At 44.1% G+C, this 23,356-nt stretch overlaps 1 protein-coding gene across 10 annotated transcripts in view; it reads left to right on the top strand.

The window, feature by feature from the left end:
* Positions 1 to 23,356, top strand: part of DPF3 (double PHD fingers 3) — a 314,874-nt gene that overhangs the window by 175,473 nt on the left and 116,045 nt on the right. For all 10 annotated transcript variants that reach the window (XR_014021403.1, XR_014021404.1, XR_014021405.1 and 7 more), the window contains exon 7: positions 12,347 to 12,484. Coding sequence is in view for 6 of the 10 variants with exons in the window: in XM_081289488.1 (XP_081145614.1) it covers positions 12,347 to 12,484 (138 nt within the window). In the remaining 4 variants the exon portion in view is untranslated. The remainder of the gene's footprint in view (positions 1 to 12,346; positions 12,485 to 23,356) is intronic.

Raw genomic sequence — 23,356 nt, 5'->3', positions numbered from 1 at the left:
AGCCATCTTAACCATTTTTTAAAAATCCCTTTTTCTTTCTTCACTGGTCTCTTAAGATACGGACGTTTTCTTAGTTCTCTCCTATGCCACACCTCTCTCTCCACAATCTCTCTTGGCACATCTCTCTATAACTTCCAGGCCAATTCCTAAGTCCACATCTCTTTCCCAAACTCCAGGAGAATAAAGCCAACCCCAGACTGAACTCCTTCTCTTTTTTTAATATTTATTTTTTAGTTATAGGTGGATACAATGTCTTTATTTTATTTTTATGTGGTGCTGAGGATCGAACCCAGTGCCTCACCCATGCTAGGCGACCGCTCGACCTCTGAGCCACAATCCCAGCCCCTGAACTCCTTCTCTTCGTTTTTTAAACCTTATTTTCCCCCTATATTCTTCTAGCCAGTCACCTAAGTCAGGAAGACGGCACCTGCCGCAGTCTTGGCTGGGCACAGAATCACGAGCCAATCAAGCAGGAACAAAACTTTATTTTGAAAAAGCCGCTAACACTCTCAGCGCCAGCAAGTCAAAAACCGATCCTCCCACGAGGGTGTCCGACCGGAACCGCGCGCCGACCGGAACCCCGGGGTCCCCCGGACCTCCCCCGGAATTTCCTCCTACTATCCTTCCCCAACCAATGGGAACTCTCCAAGAGTCTGGTAACATGAGTCCGTAACATGAGTCCGGTAGCAGGCCAAGGTGAACAGCGGGAGTCCAATTTGCATATGAATGTAAATCTTAACATAATCATCTCAGTGGCTAGCTGGCGTCACTTTACAACCAAAGGTGCCATACATTGTATATTTGCTTGTGGCTCCTAGCATCTGCCCCCTTCTGTTTAATTAAGCAACAAGCAATGTGGCTAGGGACCGTGCCTGGTAGGTTGTCCAATTTAACATATGGTTCTTACCCGTCATGGGAGAACTGACCTTTAGGCGTCAGCTTCCTGTCTTAGGTTGAATCCACTGTAATCAGAGCAACCCGTCGCTGACTACCGGTCCAGCATTCAGCCATGCTCGTGGATAGGCCTATGCACCAGTGGGGGGGTGAGGTTCTTGCCTCACCTCTGTTGGCCCCCAAATTTTGCCTTGGTGCCAGTGGGGGGGTGAGGTTCTTTGCCTCACCTCTGTTGGCCCCCAAATTTTAGACCATCACTAGTAGAAGGGAGGAGGATACAGAAATGCCACGACACCAAGCCAATTGATGGCTCCTTGGAAAAATTGCGTCACTGGTGACACCATCAGCAAAGATATGCCAGTATTACCACAATAAACATGGGGTGAGCTGGCAAGGAAATTGCATCACTGGTGACACCATCAGCAAAGATATGCCAGCAGTACCACAATTCGGTGCACCAGATGATATTTTACAATGTATACAACTGATATATAGTCCAGGCAAGTTCTGCAAGCAGTTCAAATTGGAGGAGTCTATCAATATGTCCATTTCCTCCCAAAGTAAATCAAGTCCTTGATTGAGCATTACTTGTTGAGTTATATTCATTGATGCATCAGTTTATACAGTTTACTGTGATAGCTATCATAGAAGCTGTAGTTTGGTTTTATCTCAGTCTTCACCGGAATTGGGATGGAGATGGAAATTCTGGCAATGATGCTAAAGAGACATTATCCTGAACAGAGTTATTAAATATAATGAAAAGGAATGGTGAAAGTAAACAAACAGATCTGTTAACCATCTTTAACAACAATCATAAACAGCTGTTCACCTAATTTAAATTAAACCATATAAATCACGTGAATAAAGAAAAAATTCGGATCCATTTTTTCATGAGCGCTCCTCATATAAGAAATATGGACATACACACATACAGACATACAACACAAAACAGAAGTGTGCACACAACATACAACACATAAGACAATAGTAAATAAAGGCCTTGTAACTATACTTAGGTGAAATCTCCATTGCAATGTTTAAAAACTCCACAGTCAAAAAATAAATAAATAAATAAATAAATAAAAAAAAATAAAACACAGTCAAAAAATAAAACTGATCAGAAAAACATTAACCTAGGTTTGTATGAGCTCAAAAATAAAATAGAACTTTATGATGTGGAAAAATGCAATAATAAAATAGATACTGAAAAAAAAAAAAAAAAAACACCTTGGTTAATCACTGTCGCCGATGTAAGAATAGCCAAGCTGGAGCTCTGGATGTCAGCTGTTATGGATTTGAGTCAAATCATCTTCTTTTTCTGTAGAAATTGTTTTAGTTAATCTCTCTGGAATCCAAATTGGTTGCTGTTCATCCTGTGGGAAAACACAGACAGCGCCCCGATTCCAGACTATCACTGGATCCGGGCCTTTCCATTGTCCTGTTAGAATATCTTTCCAAAGTACCTTAGGCTTATGTACATTTTTGGGGTACAAATGTCTTTCCGCAGCACTAAGTCCCGATGAATCTAAATTTAAAAAGTTTAGAGTAAAAAGGGTTATTTTAAGTTTATCTTTGGGGGATATATACCCCTTTCCAATTCCCTCCTTTTGTTTTAATAAGTACATTTTAATAGTTTGATGAGCTCTTTCAACTATGCCTTGTCCTTGTGGATTGTATGGAATTCCTGTTATGTGAGTAATACCAAATGATGAGCAAAATTGTTTAAAAGAGGAGGAAGTATAACCAGGACCGTTGTCCGTTTTTAACTGTTTTGGAACGCCCACAGTGGCAAAATTTTGTAAGCAATGAGCTATAACATCTTTAGTTTTTTCTCCGGCATGAAGGGAGCCCATCAAAAATCCGGAAGAGGTATCAACTGTAACATGTAAATATTTTAATTTTCCAAATTCTGGCAAGTGTGTGACGTCCATCTGCCAAATATGGTTAGGTATTAGTCCTCTAGGATTGACTCCAAGATTAACTTGTGGTAAAAATGTCACACAATTTTGACATTGTTTTATTATATGTCTGGCCTGTTCTTTAGTTATTTTAAAACGCTTTTGTAAAGTATTAGCATTGACATGGAACCTTTTATGAAAATTTATAGCTTCTTCTATTGTGGAGAAAATATGTATGTCATGTGTAGATTTATCTGCTAGTTCATTGCCCATACTAAGGGCTCCAGGCAATCCTGTATGTGCCCTGATATGACCTATGAAGAATGGATCTTTTCGGTCCCAGATTAGACTTTGTATATCGGAAAACAAAGAGAAAACAGTAGAGGAAGGGGAAATCCTACCAGCATCTTCAAGGGAATTAATAGCATTAACTACATACTGACTATCAGAAAATAAATTAAATACAGAATCTTTAAACATCATAAAAGCTTGTAATACTGCATTAAGCTCTACCTTTTGAGCTGATTGTTTGGGTACTAAAAATGTAAAAGTTTGATCAGGAGTAACTACTGCTGCTGTACCATTGTTTGACCCATCAGTGAATATATTTGGAGCATTTATGATAGGGGTTTTTCTTGTCATTTTTGGAAAAACTACAGGATGCTTAGACCAAAAAGACAACAAAGGATTAGATGGTAAGTGATTATCAAATGAAACACTAGTTTTACACAGGATTATTGCCCAAGTATTTAACTCATTAGCTAACTCATCAATTTGATCCATAGTATATGGAGTAATAATTTTATTGGGAGAAATCCCAAACACTCCCTTAGCTGCTTTTATTCCTTTGAGTATTAATTGTCCTACAGCCTCAGGATATCTAGTAAGAATAGTGTTAGGGGAATAAGATAAATGTATCCACAATAATGGACCTTCTTGCCAAAATACTCCTGTAGGAATATTTTTTGTTGGTAGTACAATAAATAATAAAGGCAAACTTATATCAATTCTATCCAAATGCATATTTTCCATATATGTTTCAATGATTTTTAATACTTTTCTTGCTTCAGGCGTTAACATGCGGGGTGAATTTGGATCTGATGGACCTTTTAGAATATCAAATAAAGGTCCTAACTCTCCTGTTGGTATGCCTAGATAAGGCCTTATCCAATTTATGTCTCCCAATAACTTTTGAAAGTCATTAAGTGATTTGAGTTGATCTACTCGTATTTGAATTTTTGGTGGACGGACCATGGTTGAGGATAATAGAACTCCTAAATAATTAATTGGAAGATTTAATTGTACTTTATCTATTGCTATCTTTAGATTATAGTTTTTCAATAAGTTTGTAAGTGTGGCATAACATTCTAGTAATGTGTTTTTATCTTTATGTGCCAATAACACATCATCCATATAGTGAAATATTTGTAGTTCAGGATTTTGGTTTCTAAGTGGCTGGATTGCTTTATTAACATAAATTTGACACATAGTTGGGCTGTTAGCCATCCCTTGAGGGAGTACTTTCCATTCATATCTCTGATCAGGACCTTCATGATTCAGTGCAGGGATAGTAAATGCAAAATGTGGACTATCCTCGGGATGAATTGGAATTGAAAAGAAACAATCTTTAATATCTATAACTAAAACATGCCAGGTTTTTGGTAAAGCAGACAATTGAGGAATCCCTGATTGAGCAGGTCCCATAATAACCATCTCATTATTAATGGCTCTTAAATCTTGTAATAATCTCCATTTACCAGATTTCTTTTTAATGACAAAAATGGGAGTATTATAGGGGGATACGGAAGGTTGTATATGTCCTTCCGCTAACTGTTGTCTGACCAAGTCATGGGCTACTTGTATCTTTTCTTTAGTCAAGGGCCACTGAGGAACCCACACTGGTCTTTCTGATTTCCAAGTAATTTTGATTGTCTCAGTGGCCCTTTCTGAAAACCCAATTCATGTCTATTTATTTCTTGATCTATTTGAATAGGTGCTGTCATACCTTGTTCTTGTTCTCTTAATCTTTTTTCTTTCCTAAAGCCTTGTTTAGCCCTAGTAGTGGGCGCGTTAGGATTGATGTTATTTGTTAATGTCAATCCTAATTGATCTAGGACATCTCGTCCCCATAAATTTACAGGAAGATGATCCAATACATAGGGCTGTATAGTTCCTTCACATCCTTCAGGATCCCTCCAATCTAATACCATAGCACTTCTATGGGGATTTGTTGCCACTCCTAGGCCTCGAAGCGTTTGAGTGGCTTGTTGTAATGGCCAATATTTTGGCCATTCTTGACGAGAGATGACACTAAGGTCAGCTCCTGTGTCCAGCAGCCCATTAAAGTCATGTCCTTGAATATTTAATTTTAGCATTGGGCGAGAATCTAAATTCAAAGACAGCATAGCCCAATCTACACCTGTGGAGCCTAATCCCTTGGAACCTCTTTCTACATTACAACTGGAAAATTTATCATGCAGGCTGGGTATTATTAATAACTGTGCTATTCTATCTCCTGGTGAAATTACTGATATACCTCTTGGAGAACTAGCTATAATTTTTATTTCACCTTCATAATCGGGATCAATTACCCCAGGACTTATCATAAGTCCTTTTAGTGTAGAAGAACTGCGTCCCAATAATAAGCCTACTGTTCCCTGGGGAAGAGGTCCTTTTACTCCTGTGGGAATGATTTGAATTCCCATCTCTGGGGTTAGTACTGCTCTGGCAGAGGCGCAGATGTCCAGCCCTGCGCTCCCTCTAGTTTGTCTGATGAGGGATTTAATGGATAATGCGTCCTGGGCACTACCTTGATGGGGCTGTTGGGTTCCTCCATTGCCCCATATATTTGTGGTTTGGGGCCCCGGGGCATTGGGCCCTCTAGTCCGTTTTTTGGCAATGGAGCTTGATACCTTTCTCCACGATATCGTGGGTAAACACTTGGTCCTTGTCCGTTTTTTGATAACGGAATACCCTCTATGGTGGTTTGAGAACGGCATTCATTAGCCCAATGTCTCCCTCTACGGCATCGTGGGCAAATACCTGGTATTCTATTCCTTTGATATCCAGCTTTGTTAAACCCTCCTCTTATGGGGCAACTCCTTTTAAAATGTCCTGTTTGATTACAATTATAGCATGTTCTTGGCCTGGCATCTAAAGCCTGTTGTACTGCTGCTAAGACTTGCCCCTGTTCATTAATGTCTCTACATAATTTAATATATGTGTTTAAATCCTCATGTCTCCATGGTCTAATGACCTCTCTGCAGCAACGATTTGCTTGGTCATAAGCCAGTTGTTTTATAAATGGCATTACCTGTTCTGTATTTCCAAATATCCTAGAGGCTGACTGAATAAGTCTATCTACAAATTCAGCATAAGGTTCATTAGTTCCTTGTATTACCTTAGATAATTGACCTTGTAAGTCTCCATGCCCCTGTAAAGTTTTCCATGCCCTAACTGCATCTACAGCAATTTGTGCGTACACACCAGGGTCATATTCAATTTGTTGTCTTTGACCCTCATAAGGTCCCTTCCCCAAAAGCATTTCTATATTTCTTTGAGGATAACCAGCTTCTGCATTTCGCCTAGCTGTCTCCATGCAAAATTCCTCATTGGCAACCTTCCATAACAAATATTGTCCTCCGTTTAGCACAGATCGACACATGTTAGCCCAATCTGCTGGTGTCATGTCCAAGTTGGTAACAGATTCGACCATGCTTATTGTGAAGGGAGCTTGCGGCCCATAGGTCGTTACAGCCTCCTTTAATTGCTTTATTGTTTTGAAATCTAAAGCACGGTGAATTCGTTGCCCTCCTGCCTGCTCAAGTACAGGGCATGCTAATCTTTGGGGTCCTGCCTCAGAATTCCGTCCATCAACTACGGGAATTGAGGGCCGCTCAGCGGTAGATGGAGCTGTTGGCTGAGTTACGCCCTCTGGTGATAGAACGGAGTTGGTAGCAACCTCCTGTTGTAATTCTCCACCTGATGGCTGCTTGTCCTCTAAGCTTGCTTTTTTTAAATTTTCCTCTGTCTGACTAGCTTGAGAGACCTTCTCTTTTGCTTGACCTAGCGTTTTTTCTACCATAGTCTGGACCTCTAACAATTTACTTAACAGTTTTTCGGTTTGTTTTTTATTGGATTCTAATCTACTATAACCTAACCCAATAAGGTAGGATAAAACAAAGCCGAAGCAGAATGAAACAAAAACGGAGCAGACAATGGTTGTATCAATTTTCTCTTTCTCAGGGCCGAATAACTTCAAACCTTGAGCCAACCATTTTTCCCAGTTCGCCTGAGAAAATTCTAGGGCTAGGGAGCTCGAAATAAAAACAAAATAAATCAAAACAAGAACACATTGTTTTTTGAGAAGGTCATCCATCCTGTCGCCTTCCCTCAGGGGCGAGCAATTTACTCACCTCTAAGCTTCAGGCGTTCCCCGCACGGGCCGCCAAATGCCGCAGTCTTGGCTGGGCACAGAATCACGAGCCAATCAAGCAGGAACAAAACTTTATTTTGAAAAAGCCGCTAACACTCTCAGCGCCAGCAAGTCAAAAACCGATCCTCCCACGAGGGTGTCCGACCGGAACCGCGCGCCGACCGGAACCCCGGGGTCCCCCGGACCTCCCCCGGAATTTCCTCCTACTATCCTTCCCCAACCAATGGGAACTCTCCAAGAGTCTGGTAACATGAGTCCGTAACATGAGTCCGGTAGCAGGCCAAGGTGAACAGCGGGAGTCCAATTTGCATATGAATGTAAATCTTAACATAATCATCTCAGTGGCTAGCTGGCGTCACTTTACAACCAAAGGTGCCATACATTGTATATTTGCTTGTGGCTCCTAGCAGGCACCGTCCTTGCTTCCCTTAGCTGACCTCAGATGCCTGTCACAAGTCAGGCCCTGTGCAGGTCCCTGGAGATACATCTTGTACACACACACACACCAGGGACCTGCCGTGCTGCCGCTGGTGGGAGAGACCAGTATACTGATGCATGATTAGTCCGAGGAAGGTAAAAAATCAGAGTCCTGATTTTGATTGGAAAGACGTCCTGGGGAAGAACATTTGAACCAAGATCTGAAGGATGATTAGATGTTCGCAGGCAAATTGCAGATGGTCGACATGCCAGGCAGAGGGAAGACCTGGCATGCGGGATCTGTGGTGGGAGGAAAACTGTTGAAGAAATGGAAAGGCCAGGAGGGCTGAGGAGGAGTTGGTCATGGTCAGAAGAGGCCGGGCTGATGGGTGAATGCCTGGGAAGTCCATGGTTAGTCTTTCTCGGTTCCTTCTTGTTTTCCTATAGACACCCCTTTCCACCAGATTCTCTCTAACCTCTCTCCCCATTCTTCTTCTCCATCCCTACATCCTCATTGTTTTGCCCATGGATGAAGCCAACAGCCTCTTGCTACCTTCAAATTCATGCCTTATAAATTAAAGCAGTATACTAACTAACTAACTAACTAACTAACGTAAGTCTGATTAAGTTAGTCCTTGGGTAAAATCCTCTCTGACTCCTCCATTGTCTAGATAAAGTCCTACCCAGGGATTTCTCTTTTTTTAGTCCACCTCCCACCCACTCCAATGCCTCTTTGCTCTGGCTTTCTCAAATTTTCCTGTCTCCTGGGCTGCCACCTGGCTGTGTGCTGGTGCCTGGGGACCCTGACTTCCTTTGTCCGCTGGGGAAGTCTTTCTTGTATCATGCACCACCGTACAGGGGCAGTTTTTCCGTGTGGGAAGCCACCTCCCTCATCTCAAGCCATGTACTGACCCCTTCTTCCCCACTGTATTTCCCTCTTGGCTCAGATCCGCCCCCTGTGCCCCCCACTGTTATTTACAGGCACATCTGCTCTGCTAGACTGTGAGAGAAGAATCTAGGGCTCATTTAAGTGTGTTCTTCTGCGGTCACAGGGCTGGGTACATATCAGGTGCTTGATACACATTTTGTTGAATTGAAGGTCTAGTGAGGAAGAAATGACTTTACATCAGCAGGAGGCAAAAGATGAAGCTCCATCTAGAGGCCTCTTCATAAGGGCATCTGGCTTCCAGGACCTGCCTGGGCCATCTGGGTCTGATTCTTCCATTGACCCATCACAAGTCTCAGAGCTGCACCTCCACCTGCCACGCACACCCAGAAAGAGGACAGGTGGACACAGTGGAGACGGACCTAGGTAGATTCACCCTTCCAGCATAGTAGTTCTCAAACTTCAGCAGACATCAGAGTCATCTGGGTCACCTGGTTTGTTAGACTATAGTTATAAATAGTATTTGTAAAGCCCCTCACTTAGTACCCAGCATATAATAGATGCTTAATAAACAGTGAGGGTAAGTGGTACGGGCTGTTTGTCACATTGTTTATATTATTTATGAGTGGATTCCACATCTGGAGTTTCTGATTCAGTAGGTTTGGGGTGGAGCCTGAGAGTTTGCTTCAGTAACAAGTTCCCAGGTGATATTGATGGTGGTAGTCTGGGGACCACACTTTGAGAATCTCCATTCTAGCCAAAGGATTTGCTTCAAAAATTATTGCTGTTTACAGTGCTGGGGAAGGAGATCGGGGGAGCTTTTTGCTTTGTAGGCTTTAAGAACGATTAGTATGAGATTAATGTGGATGGATGGATCAGATTCTACAAGCCTACCTCCACCCCTGTCCCCGGGCTTTCCCGCAAGGTGTTTCTGCGTCCATTCATCAGCCACTCAACAAATATATTTTGTAGTAGGTGCATGGCAACAGATGAGGTGGAGTTGTTGATGTCAAGATGAAATCGATACAGAACTGTCCTTAAGGGAGGCCTCTGGTGCAGACATAACCATAACTCAAGGAGTCCAAAGGAGAGATGTCTGCTCGGATGGGCAGTGAGTTCCCCATCTCTAGAGCTGTCCCAGAACAGGCTTCTAGATGGTTAGTGGGAACAAAATAGTTGGATACATGGTTACCAAGTGACCGTTAAGATCTTGAAATTCTGTGATTAGGGAAAACAGTGATGATTGACATGATAAATGGGACAAATGAAACGCTGTGGGGCTTATAATGGGTTGATCTGCAGAGGCAGCTGAGGCTGCTGGTGTAAATACTGATAATATGACTACTTTTAATAGATACTTAGTCCTCATCAACATTGTGCTTGGGGTGTAAATGGATTTATATCCAATGACCTGATAATTCACTGCTTATTGACCTCATATCATTTAAAAGGTTAAATGGAGAAAGCCACAAGCAGGCCCAGAGTGTACCTCAGGGGCCTCTTTGGGCCCAGCTTCCTGAATCACATGGAATTGAGATGCATGGTACCATTTTACTTTGTTTTGCAATATTTATGAGAGAGAGAGAGCGAGAACGAGAGAGTGAGAGAGCGCAAAACTTAAATTTACAGTTGCTAGGGCACCAACTTGAATTTCAGACTCTCATCTTAACCTTATCAAGAGAATTCAACCAATTTCCAGACTCCATAGAATGAACCAAAAATCCTCTTTCAGAGAGTCTTGCACCTAAGATGTGACAAACACAGCCGATGCCCCTTGCCCATCTCTTGCCATTTATCAAGCATCTATTACATGCTGGGTACTGAGTGAGATGCTTTGCAAGTACTGCTTATAATCCCTTTAACCATCCTTCAAAGGAAGTATCATTATCCTAATTTTCTAGGAAAAGGCATAGAGAGATTTTTGTGTCTTATCCAATTTCATAGCAAAACTCTTAGATTTATTTTGGAAGTTGACATAACCATAAAATTGAAAGCTGATAAAACAGCCCCCAAATTATAGATCTATGTCAAGTCTGAGTACAGATGCATTATTAGCAAATTGAATGCAGCCGTATATCAATGAATAACCAACTCTGACCAGAACACAGTGTATTCTAGGAATGCAAGAATGATTCAATAATAGGAAATATTAGGAAATCAATATAATTCACCATATCAATGAACTAAAGGAGAGCCATACACTGGTAGATGCTGAAAGGACTTTTGATAAAATTCTTCCACATTAAAACTCTAAAACAGGAACCAGAGAAACCATGTAAATTTGATAAAGACTGAAAATTAGCTACATGTCATTCTAAACAGTGAAACATTAAATCCAATTTCATTAACCTAGGAAATACTTGATTTTGCTATTTAAAAATGTTGTCCTGGTGATTATTCAAAATGAAGTCAAGCCAACATAAAATGGTTTATATAAATATGGGAAAGAAGAAATGATGTTACTCATTTTTGCCCACGATTTTTGACCAAAACAAAACATCAAGAGAATCTAAGGAAAGGAACCCTAAGAGAAGTCATGAGGGTATTGTGTCCGATGGCTGGCTAACAGCCCTTCTCTGTACAGTCAGGGTCACACAGCTGCTGAATGTGGGCCACTGAAACTGGATTTGAACCAGTTGTGCTCTCTGTACCTTGGGAAGCCTTTATGCTCACTGGTATAAACCATCAATGTCAGAACCAGTAGGAGAGAGAGGCCCTAAGAGCTTGTAACCCTCAGGCTGAGCAGGGCAGTCCCATCCCCCAGAGGCTGGGACATTGGGCTGAATGTTGGGGAGTCTAAAGGTGGTGGTTTGGTCTGGGGCCATTCAGCCAGACTTCTGCTTCCCAGGCACTGAGAGCCAGCCGGTGACACCGCCTCTATTCTGCTTGGCTCTGAGAAGCCATCTTCCTGTCGCCTGCTGTCCCATTAGAGAGAGAGTGCTTCCCAGAACACCTTCCGTGGGTGTTCATCAGCGGATGCCTGGGGCATTGAGGTACAGGATTTGGTCACCACATGCTTCAGCTTCCTGGTTTTCATGGTGGAAGTGAAACATTTTTCTGCCCCCAAATCACAGGGTGATAGATGATGTATCAAAGTGCATTCTATTATCATGTGTCATGGATTAAAACAAATAAAAAAAATTCACAGGGACGTGATACATCCAATCTATTGTCCCCAGCATGTAATAGATTCACATGGAATCCACTGCTGGTAGTGGGAGGAGCACTGTGAGGAATCTAGGAGGCCTGGGTTCTGGTGGCTTTGTCCCAACCAGCTGTGTGTTTCCTAGGCAAGTCACTTGGTGTTCCTGGGCCTCACTTGCCTGATCAGTATCCTGGGATGTTAGACTGGAGAGGTACCAGTTCCCTCTGAATTCAAAGTTTCGGTAACAGTCACACTTAATGTGTGTCCCCCAGTGTGCTCAGTGCTTTGAGTAGGGGTTTACCCGTCACAGCTGCCCATGAGGTAAGTACTGCTATTATCCCCATGTTGTCTGTCTCTGAAGCAGCCGAGGCACAGAGTGGTTAAGTGACTTGCCTGGGCTCTCACCGCTGGGGAGTGGTGGGGCGCTCACACAGCTCTCCATCTCTCTGTTGTCCTTGGATGGTTTTTCTTCATGTGACTGCCTTGTTGGAGTGGTACGGGTTCTGTCAGGAGCTGGGGAGTGACGCTGGGAACGGAGATCACTTTCTAAGGGAAGGCTGGCTCTGGGGTGGATGGCTGGCGTTGCCACCTGGGGGAATGAGAGCAGTGGCCGCCGGAGGTGCTGATGTCACTGATGTCCCCTTTCCCCCTCTTCCTCTCTTCTTCTCTAGTCTGCGGCAAGCGCTACAAGAACCGACCGGGACTGAGCTACCACTACGCTCACACCCACCTGGCCAGTGAGGAGGGGGACGAAGCCCAAGATCAGGAGACCCGGTCCCCACCTAACCACAGAAATGAGAACCACAGACGTGAGTCCCCACTCGTGAGGTTGGGGCAGGGAGGCGTGGGGAGGGCAGGGATGGGGGACGCTCCTTTCCTCCACCGCTGGCTGGCATCTTCTGGTGGCAACAGTTGGTGGGTCTCAGTGGTCGTTGGGGGTGGGCTCCTTCAGCTCAGCCAGCCAGCCACTGTCCCTGTGGCTCAGCTTCCAGCCTTGAGTGACCTGGGCAGGGCCAGCACAGCCAGCTCTGGAAGGAAGGCCATTCAGCAGAAGGGGAGGGTCTTTATGGGGCCACTGCAAATGCCACTCTCTGCGTGCTAAGCTGCAGATGACCACTCGCAGCTGTGAGACTGGGTTGGGCATAGTCCTTGGGGGTGTTAGATATCCCCACTGTCTGCTTGACCCCTAAGAGTCTTTGTATTTTCTTTTTAAAAAATATTTATTTTTTAGTTGTAGATGGACAGCATGACTTTATTTCACTTATGTGGTGCTGAGGATCGAAACCAGTGCCTCAAGTATGCAAGGCGAGCGGCCAACCACTTGAGCCACATCCCCAGCCCAGTCTTTGTATTTTCTTTTTAACTGACATGATATTTGTTAATCTATTGCTGTGGCTTTGTCATAGGGAGTCAAGATTAGAGTGGGTACAGGACTCTTCTGCCTTAGCGAAATGGTTGGACCTCCGTGTTACTTTGGAGCATTCAAATGGCCAATGGGATGTGGGTGGTCTTACCATTTGGGATAATCAGCCCTGAAGGCCCAACATGATCCTGAAGATTTTGTGTTTCCATTTTCTTCCTCAATTTCTGTTTACGAATTAGGGAATCAAAAGGGAACTTAGCATCTCCTACCTAACTTCCCTCTGTAACATCCATTATGGCCTCTGGGTCTGCAGCACCTTGAAATGGGATGGGGTCCTGGAATCTCTAGAGCTTGCTTCAAGATATGGGTGGGGGAAGCCGAGATCACTTGGTGGGGAGAATTTGTGGACGTGCAATGTGTTTTTTAATTTTGTTCATAAGATTTGGTGGCAGGTGCTGTTCGAGTGAATAGTTGAATGCAATTAAAGGCATCAGAACTTGAAGAATATTCAGAGTCTAGGATTAAAGATGATGCTAGTGTGTTTTAGTCAGTCAACGTAGTTAACTGATGTCAGCTGGGCACCTTTACTGAGTATTTGAAATAATTAACACACTGTGGCTAAGACCAACCAGCCTTTGGATTTATGTGTGGCTTCCTCTCACTCTACTCCACTTCTTAGTTCGCTAGGGCCACCCTAACAAAATACCACAGACTGGGGTGTTTCAACAACAGAAGCTTATTCTCTCATAGTTCTGGAAGTTAGAGGTCCAAGATCAAGATGTTGGCAGGACTGGTCACCTCTGACGCCTCTCTGGCTACCCTCTCTCTGCACACCTGCTCTGGAGTCACCAGTCAGATTGGATTAGGGCTCATGGCCTCCTTTGACCTCCTTTGACCTCACCTTTTTACCTCCCCAACCCCATCTCCATATATATTTACATTCTGAGGTGTCCTGGGGTGAAGCTTCCGCATAAGAATTGGAGTGGGGGACGTAATTCAGCCTATAACACCTTCTTTAATTCTTACTTTCAGGGTTCAACCCTTGTTTTCTCACCCCCATTGTCATCTGTGCAGATCCTGAAGAGCAGGGCAGGAGGTCTCTGATGGCTTTGTGCCCTCTCCCTGCCCGCTCCGGAGCGGCTCCAACCCCAGGGCCTTTGTCTTCCCTCTGGGAGAGGTCTCCTTGGTCCTGTCACCCTTGTCTTTAGGAAAGGAAAATTCCTTGACCTGTACCCAGGCAGCCGATGCTTGGCTTCCCTTCTCTGGTCTAAGTGATCAAGGGGTCACAGGAGCTGTCACCTCCTACCCGCAAGAGACTGAGAATAATCTGCTTTGATTTGGGGTGCTATCTGGAAAGTGGTTATTAGTGATTGCTGCTGAGTGTTTATTAGCGTGGTGTTATTTCTCGCTCTCCCAGGGCTGGCTGATCTCCTCAGCTCTCCTCCGTGCTGGCCATTTTGGTGTGAAGGTGCAGTCCTCATGTTATGGGGTTTGGCCTGCTTCTGTTTTGTTTGTGTCTGAATTTCCCTAGTTCTCTGGAAGCCTCACTACAGTAGTGGTGTGCACGCCTATGCGTGTGCCCGTGTGTGCTCCTGTGTTCACGCATGCACAGTCTTGGCCACAGCAGAGGAGGGCATACTGCAGACCCTAGGTGAAGGAGGCACCTCCTCTCCACTGTTCCTGTGGTCCCCACCAGCTTGGCTGTTGCCTCCTGAGGCTCTGCTCTCACAGGCACATTTTACCTGGTCCCCTAGGACCTCTTCATTCTCTTTCATTGGTGGGTGTCCTCCTTGTGAGGCCCCATGATCTTGCTTAGTAAGGAAGTGGTGTCTGTCTTTCTTTTTTCTACCTAGAGGTGCCTCCCTGAGAAGTGTCCCTGTCTCTCCATGGGCCTGTGGGTTGGCACATGCATTCCGACCTTTTCTGCTGCTTGTTGTTTTTCACCCTGCGGATGAGAAACCTGACTCTTCACAATTGATCAGTTGACTGGCCAAAGATTTTAAACCTCATACAAAAGAATAGCCATACCTGGGTTGATCTGGGGCCTCCTCACATGAAGAAGGTTCCAGAACCCTCACAAACATCTTTTTTGGGGGCCATTTTCTCAGAGCACCCTCTCTGAGAACTCTGTGATTAACCCCAATTTCAGGAAGGTGCTGCAGAAAGGTTCTTAGTGTCTGGAGAAGACAATTTCTTTGGACAAACCCCAAGGTGGCTGCTGTCCCTGGGTTCTGTGCCCCACACTGATTTGCTTGCTTCTCTGAATGTGTGCTCTGTCTCCTCCCGCGTTCCCCTGGTGAGCAGCCCCCCACCATTTTCCTGTGAGTACTAATTGCCAGCATCATTAATACCCAGTCATTAGCTGCTCCCACTGTTTGGGGCTTGGGGTGGGATCTCATTCATCCTGCCCCTAAATGCCACTGGGACTGTGTGGTGAATTGAATGTGACAGCTCAGCAGCCTTCTGAGGTCTCTGCCTCACCATCCTCCCATGCAAGGCTTTGGGAGTGGGGGAGGGGGCAGGAGCACTTAATCCAGGAGGCTAATCTGGGGCTCCCCCCCACCCCGCCCCTCTGGAAGGTCTGAACACTAACGCTAGCGCAGTGGAAATGCTGACTTCCCCCGCTTAGCAGAGCTGCAGGGTGACCTGAGTCTGCAGGGCTGTGGGCAGCTGGTTTGTACCACCTGCAGCAGGAGAGACCTTTCGACTTTGGTCCCCCTGCTGTCCCTTGCTCCATCCTCTCCAGCTGTGTCTTCAGAGCTCAGTGCTTGGCCCTGCTCCTGCTGCTGTTGCTGCGGAAAGGGCAGAGTGACCAGCTGGAGCCAGCATTGACCTTCCTCCCCCCAGCCCCCCCCCCCACTGCCCTGAGCTGCTGGCTCAGCAGTTGCCAGCCCCTCCCCCGCCCGCCTGCCCCTCCCAGCAGATACACTGTCACTCTCTCACCTTTGTTTCTGTCCCAGTCTCTCAGTTTCTGTGTTTCCTGTAGACTTGGCCCCTGTCCTCGATGCTCCACTTCTCTGCCTCAGCCATAGGCAGCCCAGGGTGCAGACTCTTCCCTTTGGGATAGTCCTTCTGCTGTCAGCTCCCTCCCTTGGCCTGCTGTCCTTCCCCCCTGTGCTGAGGCTGGATTCTTCTCTCTCCCTCCATTTCTCCTTCATCTACCTTCTATGAATGAAATTACCATGTGTAACCTGTACAGTTACATACACATGTAGATGTGCATATACATCAATAAAAGGAGGGAGGGCTTGGGTGGGGGTCAAGAATCGGAGAGGTGCCACTCTGAAGCATTCTGCATGACTCCCACAAAGTGTGACTAGTAAACAGGGTTAGAATTCAACACCCCAACCACTCAGGCTCACTGTGTCAGAACTCTTCTTGGATTTCTTTTTACTTTCTCTGCACAGGGCTCATCTATTATAGATGATGTTTTCAAGATATTTTTTGGGGTAGAATTGGGCCTTTGCCAAATCTTAGAGTTGGATGAAACAAGTGTATAAATAAAGTCAGGGCCATCCATGCATCTATGGTTTTGCTAACCATGTATTAAATACTGACCACATATTGGACCTGGGAAGTACAATATGCATAAGACTTGGCTTCCTCCCGGAGGAGCTCACACTGTCGAGTAGGGCTGTGGAGAGAGGTGTGTACAGAAGGGTGAAAGGGCCAAGGGCTCAAGGGTGCATTCTCTCTGTCTCTGGGCAGTGGTGCTGAGTGCAACCACAGCATCTCCTGAGGGAACTCACTGGAAGTGCAGATTTTCAGTCTCCATCAGACCTTCTGGAACAGAGATTCCAAGAGTGGGGATGAGCATGCTATGCTCCAGTGCACTGTGGTACACAGTAAAACTCAAGGACCACTGAGTTGGAAGATTTGCACAGGCTTCACGGAGGAGGGGACATTCAAATTAGCTCTTGGAGATCAGGGAGGAATTTTTAGGAGGAGGTTTCCTGGATCCCAGGAGGGAGCCCTCTGTAGAAGGCGGGGGGGGGGGGGGGGGGGACAAAATTGTAGAGGAAGGATGGAAATGTAGGTAGGGGTCACAGTTAGAGTCATATTTCTTGCATATTGTGTAATCTTTACTGTAGGAAATGGAGAGACCTCATAGCCATTACTAGAAGGCAAGAACAAATGATTTATAAAGAAATTCATTTAGAGTCTTATTAAATCTTAAATGGCATATCTCTTTTATTTAATAGTGTAAATAAATAGAACATGCTTCTCAATAACATACTTGGAGCTCCTAAGAGGGAAGTGTTTTTGAAAATAGGGTTCTATGAAATTTATCTCAACCTTATTTTTCAGGTGGATGGAATTGAAATTGGGGGTTGTCCTAGGTCCCTGGAGGTTTCATTCAGTCTTATATGCAGTGGTGGTATGCCTAGTACAAAGTTAGGCTTCCTATTGTGTGTGTGTGAGAGAGAGAGAGAGAGAGAGAGAGAGAGAGAGAGAGAAAATTAAAAAAGGCCCAGCCCTTGGAGGGCACATCGTATTCTGCAGAACTGAAAGGGGAGAACCAAATTGATTAAGGGTAATGTCTGCTGACTAGATAATCTGAAAATTAGTCTGATAATGTGAAAATTATCTAAAAGCAGCATATGATGTCATTGCCACCCTGATGGGGAAGATCTAACAGATGTTAGTCTTCTGACATCTCTTGTCCTCTAACATATGGTCCAGGGGCAGCTAGTGTACTTTTAGGAGATAGAGTGACAATTATCTTTGAAATGTGTTTAAGAAACTTAGATCACTCTTAAAAGTCATGAGGCCCACTTAACCATCCACTTACCTAGCCTTGACACCAGTAATTCAGGCTTGGTCACAGGGGAGAGAGGAAAATTCAGATTCAGGGCTCTTTTTGGAGAAGTGAGTTGCTTCTGGCCTCTCAAAAAGAAAATCTGGATACTAGCAACAGATGTTTTTTTTACATGAGTTATTATTTAACTAAATAGTTTATAGATTACCAAGTAAAGAACCTGAGGGGTTGTTCTGGTCCTTGGAGGTATACAGTATTTGGAGATAATTTTCTTGTACCCCCTACTCCCATCCTCCATGCCCTCCACTTAGAAGCTCAGAGAGTGGCTTTGGAATTGTTCAGTCCAGGGTGACACAGACCCTGCTGACCTCCCATGTTCTGGCTGTGAAAATGTGGGTCAGTTACTTAAACATCTCTGCTCCTTAGTTGCTTCTTCTGTAAAAGGGAGATAATAATTTTACTGACCTCATGAGGTTGCCCTGAGTCTTAAATGAGACAAAGGATTGGCACTATGCCTATACATTTTGAGTGTTGATACGTCATCTCTGTCCCATTTAGACTAACATACCGTGTAGGTGACTACAGATGGCTAATCTGAGTCAGGGGCTCCACCTGAGACAACATGAAGGGATTTCTCTGTCACCCTGAAGTTAACTGCACCCGAGGACTCATTGGCATCAGTTTTTAATGATCGGAGTCTGACCCGGCCCTAGCACATACTTTGCTAAATCTTAGATGTGGGACACTGATCCTTCTGTACAGGCTAACTTTGAGCATTTATTGAGCACTTACTGTATGTATGTCTAGTGTGGGGATGAGTGTCACTGAGCCTTCAGAAAGATATAACATGTGGTCATTACCCTTGGAGGACTTCTGGGATAATGGGGAAAGTGAGATGGACACATAAAACCCAGCAAGAGAAAACCCAGCTGTGGGACAGAGTCTGGAAAATGCAGCTGTCCCTTATTTACCACACCATTTCCCCAGTCAGAATCCATGTCTCTTGGCTTTCTCTATACCACTTTGATTTCATTTTATGACCTAGAATATTCAGGATTGACGAGTTCTGCCTACAGAGAATAATGGTGATGGCAGTAATAGTCTCCAGCCTTTCTAGAATGTGTCAGATACTACACTAACCATGCCATGTTTATCTCATTCGTTCCTCACAGTAACCCTATAAGCATTGCCGTGTGCCCTAGAGGAGACCAAGGTGCACAAGGACCCTGTGATGTACCATGGGCATGAGACCTGGATGCGGATTCTTAAGCTATGTGCCACTTCTTGGAAAGCTTATTGACTCAGCTCTTATTGACTCAGCTGTGTCAGATGCACAAGCATTTTTCATACAGGAGAGGAAAGAGGGAAAGACATGATGGAACATCTACGGGGTGCCAGGCACTTTTCACACATCATCTTAAGTAATGTTCATGAGTCCATGAGACCTATGCTAGTATTTTCATTTTATGGATGAGGAAACTGAGGCTTAGAGAAATTTGAGTAATTGTCCCAAGTTGCACAGTGAGATGGGAAGCTGAGAGGTGAATGGGCTTGAGTTGGCTCTATCTGGACAGTGGAATCCCATCCTAGGCCTAGGTTTGGATCTTTTTCATGGTCATACTGATGTCCCTTAATTTTTGTCTGCCAGCCAATTGTCAATGCATCATATCACATAGTGACTTTTCAAAAAAAGATGAATGCATTAACAGGCACTTAGCTTGGGCTGCTGTAACAAAATTCCAGGATGGGTGGCTTAAACAGTGGAAATTTATTTCTTATAGTTCTAGAGATGGAAGTCCAAGATGAAGGTGCCAGCAGAGTTGGTGTCTAGTGAGGGCTCTACCCTTGGGTTGTAGGCAGTCACCTTATTGTGTCCTTACATGGCCTTTACTCAGTGTGTGTGGGTAGAGAGAAAGAGAACCAAGCTCTCTGGTGACTCATGAGGACACTAATCCCATCCTGGTGGCCCCACCCTTGTGATCTCACCAAACCTAATTACGTCCCAAAGGTCTCATTTCAAATAACATCACATTGGGGCTTAGGACTTCAATATATGAATTTTGGGGATGTGGGGATATACTTCAATGGATAGCGGGTACGTTCACCCTTCAAAACTAGTTTTCATTGCTGTGACTAAAATACTTGACAAGAACAATTAGAGGAGAAAACGTTTATTCGGGGGTCATGGTATCAGAGGTTCAGTCTATAGATGGCCAACTTTATTCTTTGGGGCCTGAGGTGAGGCAGAATATCATGGTGGTAGTGTGAGCTCAGGACATGGCACCTGGAAGGAGGGTGGGAGAGAGAGAGAGAGAGAGAGAGTTTTTTTTTTTTTTTTGCTCAATAAGGACAAAATATATACCCCAAAGGCATAACCCCAATGACCCTCCTCCCCCAGCCACACCCTACCTATCTACAGTTACCTACAGTTACTCTTTATCAAGGCATGAATGTACTGATTAGGTTAAAACCCATAATCCACATCACTTGTAAACTTTCTTGCATTGTCTTACATGAACTTTTGGGGGACACCTTCTATCTAAACCATAACGAAACTGTTTACTGACTTCTGTTGTTTGTGATGGTTTATATGGACCATTCCCAACATTGCAAATTCTCATTGAGATTTCAATTGGCAAATCAATTTTAGTGTAGAAAAAAATTTCACATTACTCTATTCAATAATTTCCCTGCATCTTTCTCTCTGTGTCTCGTCTTTTCTAGCTCTCCTCTATCCTCTCTTTTTTGTTTTTTATAATTTAAAAAAATGCTTTTTTTAAATGCCTGAATTGAAAATCCTAGGGTTCATTCTTGGCTCTTTGTTTTCCTTTACCACTGCATCAGCGCCCCTTCCCAAATAGACTGCAGGTCTGTCTACCTTCCTCTCTCTGCCTCCTGGATTCTGCCAGGTCACTACCACCTCAGATTGACCTTCCTGCCTCTATCCTTGCCTCTTACAGTGTGTTTTCCATGGAGAGGCTGAAGTGGTCTTTTTAAAGGTCTAAAATAGGTCATAACACACCTGTGTTGACAATGCTTTTGTCACGTGGGTACACCCCACACTTGTCACCACGGAGGCCTGCATTTTTGCTTCTCAGAGTGTGGTCATCAATATCAGCATCACCTAGGGGCCAGGTGACCAGCTTGTTCACACCTACCTAGTAGAGTGCCGAAAGTCTTGCTCCTAACAACCTCTTAGTGACAGGCAAACCTGCGTGCTTGGCTGACTTAACTGGGAGCTTATAAGACATGTGGAATCTCAAAGCCTACCTCTGATTGATTAATTTTAATCTGAATTTTAATGAGATCCATAAGTGGTTTGCACAGCAAGAATTGGGAAGCCTTGACCTGTAAGGTCCTGCATGCTTAGGCCCAGCCAGCCTCTTGGACTTGACTTTTCTCAGGTGCATGGTTGCATGTGTTCATTGTGAGTAACATCCAGTGGGCTGGCTAAGCAGCACACTGCCCAGGTTCAGAACCAAGACCACCACTTACTAATGTTTGACCTTAGACAGATTGCTTAGCCTCCTTGTACCTAAAGTATCATCTATATACAATCAAAAGGTGAATGGCATCTCTTAGGTTATGGAGAAGATTAAATTAATTAATTTATATAAAGCACAGCACCAACAGAAAACATGTATAATATGAGGTGATTTGACAGTCACATGTCCTATTAGAGCCATGAGTTATAGTTTAGATCTAGATGTCCCCCAAAGGCCTACGTGTTGAAGGCTTAGTCTCAGCTCATGGTACTGTTGGGGTGTGGTATAACTTTAGGAGGTGGGGTCTAATGGAAGGAATTTAGGTCACTGGAGATGTGCCCCGGAGGAGGATATTGGAACCCCACCCCCTACTTTTCCTCTCTTTCATACCTGGTCATCATGAGGTGAACAGGTTTTCTCTGCTAATCTTTCCTGCCGTGAGATACTGTGTTATGGGGGGTCCAAAGCAAGAAGGCCAGCTAATCATGGACTGGAGCCTCTAAAACTGTAAGCTAATATAAACCTTTCATCTTTTTAAGTTGATTATTTGTCACAGCAATGGAAACCTGATTAACACACTTTGGTTTCAAGCTTGAGGGCACATCAGACTCTCCAGGAGGGTTTGTTATAACAGATTACTGGATCCATTCTCAGAGCTTCTGATTCTGTAGGTCTGAAATGGGCCTTGAGTTTGCATTCTTAACAAGTTCCCAGGTGAACCACTATCTTAGAGAAAGTTAGCTTTTGAAGACTGATGTAGATATATTTCTTCTTCTTTTTTTCTTTTGGATGCACTGAATCAGGTAACTGGCCAGGAATCAGGCTGTACTGTTAAATATAAGGAGGCAGACTCAATTTTCACTCTTTTTCCCCCGATGTTTTTATTTTTAGAAAATTAACACAATTTTACATATTTATGATGTTTTGATAATATATATACATTGCATAATATACACATCAGGGTAGGCCTATCTATCTCCTCAAACAGTCATCATTTCTTTGTGGTGAGATCATTAAAAAGTCCTTTTTACAAGATTTTCTTGAAATACACAATATATTTGTTATCTATGGTCATGCTGCATGCAAATAACACACTAGAACCCATTTCTCCCATCTAACTATAACTTGGTACATGTTGATCGACCTCTTCCATTACCCACTCCCCAACACTTGCTAATCACCATTTTTACTCTTACCTTCTATGAGATCAACTTTTCTCAATGCTCTGTCCAATGTAGGACAGACCTCCTGCTCCAAGCACCTGCCACCTGGCCTGCCCTTTGGGTGTGTCCCTCTGCCTGGGCTCTCATCCCTAGCTGTGCTGCCCCTCAGCCCCATGATCTCTTGACTCTTTCCTAATCTTCAGGTGTTCAGCATGAATACCCAGCCTTTTTCTTTTCTTAAATACACTTTCAGTCTGAAGGGCCCAGAGAATATGGGACCATCTGTGGACTGAGTTTAGAGGAGGTGGTGAGGAGAGGTGAAGAGAAGCAGAGTCAGGCAAACCAGGTGGCGACTTCTGAATCTAAATCATTATGGTAGTGACATCCTGACAACTTCAGGAGACCGAGATGACACAACAAGATGTCCTGCAATCCTTGAAGGGAAATGAAACCACTTTGTTCAGAGCCCTATTGATACAGTTATTCTCAAATTAATGTTTTCTCCATCAATGGACTCACTGGGTGCCAATCACAAGTTGCAACTCCAGGTTATGACCCACATTTGTGAGCTTTTATTTGGTCTTTTCTGAGGCATCAATGAAAGACTGAGGTTGTTGCTTAAGTTTGGAGCACAAAGAACTTAATTGTAGTCTCTCTAGTCCCTACACTGGAGACATGGTGTTCAGACTCCTGGAAAACGGTTGAAACATTTTGTCCAACTGCAAATTGGCACTCTAACCAGATACCAGCTGAGCATCCCTTACTAGAATTGCTTGGACCAGAAGTGTTTTGGATTTTGGAATATTTGCATACAGATGAAGAGATATCTTGGGAATGGGATCCAAGTCCAAACATGAAATTCATTTGTTTCTTATACACCTACCTGACAGTTACTTTAGAGAAAGCATTTT

Source organism: Spermophilus citellus, assembly GCF_964194105.1.
Source record: "Spermophilus citellus genome assembly, chromosome: 4".
NCBI lineage: Eukaryota > Metazoa > Chordata > Mammalia > Rodentia > Sciuridae > Spermophilus > Spermophilus citellus.
This window is presented reverse-complemented; position numbering and strand designations above follow the sequence as displayed.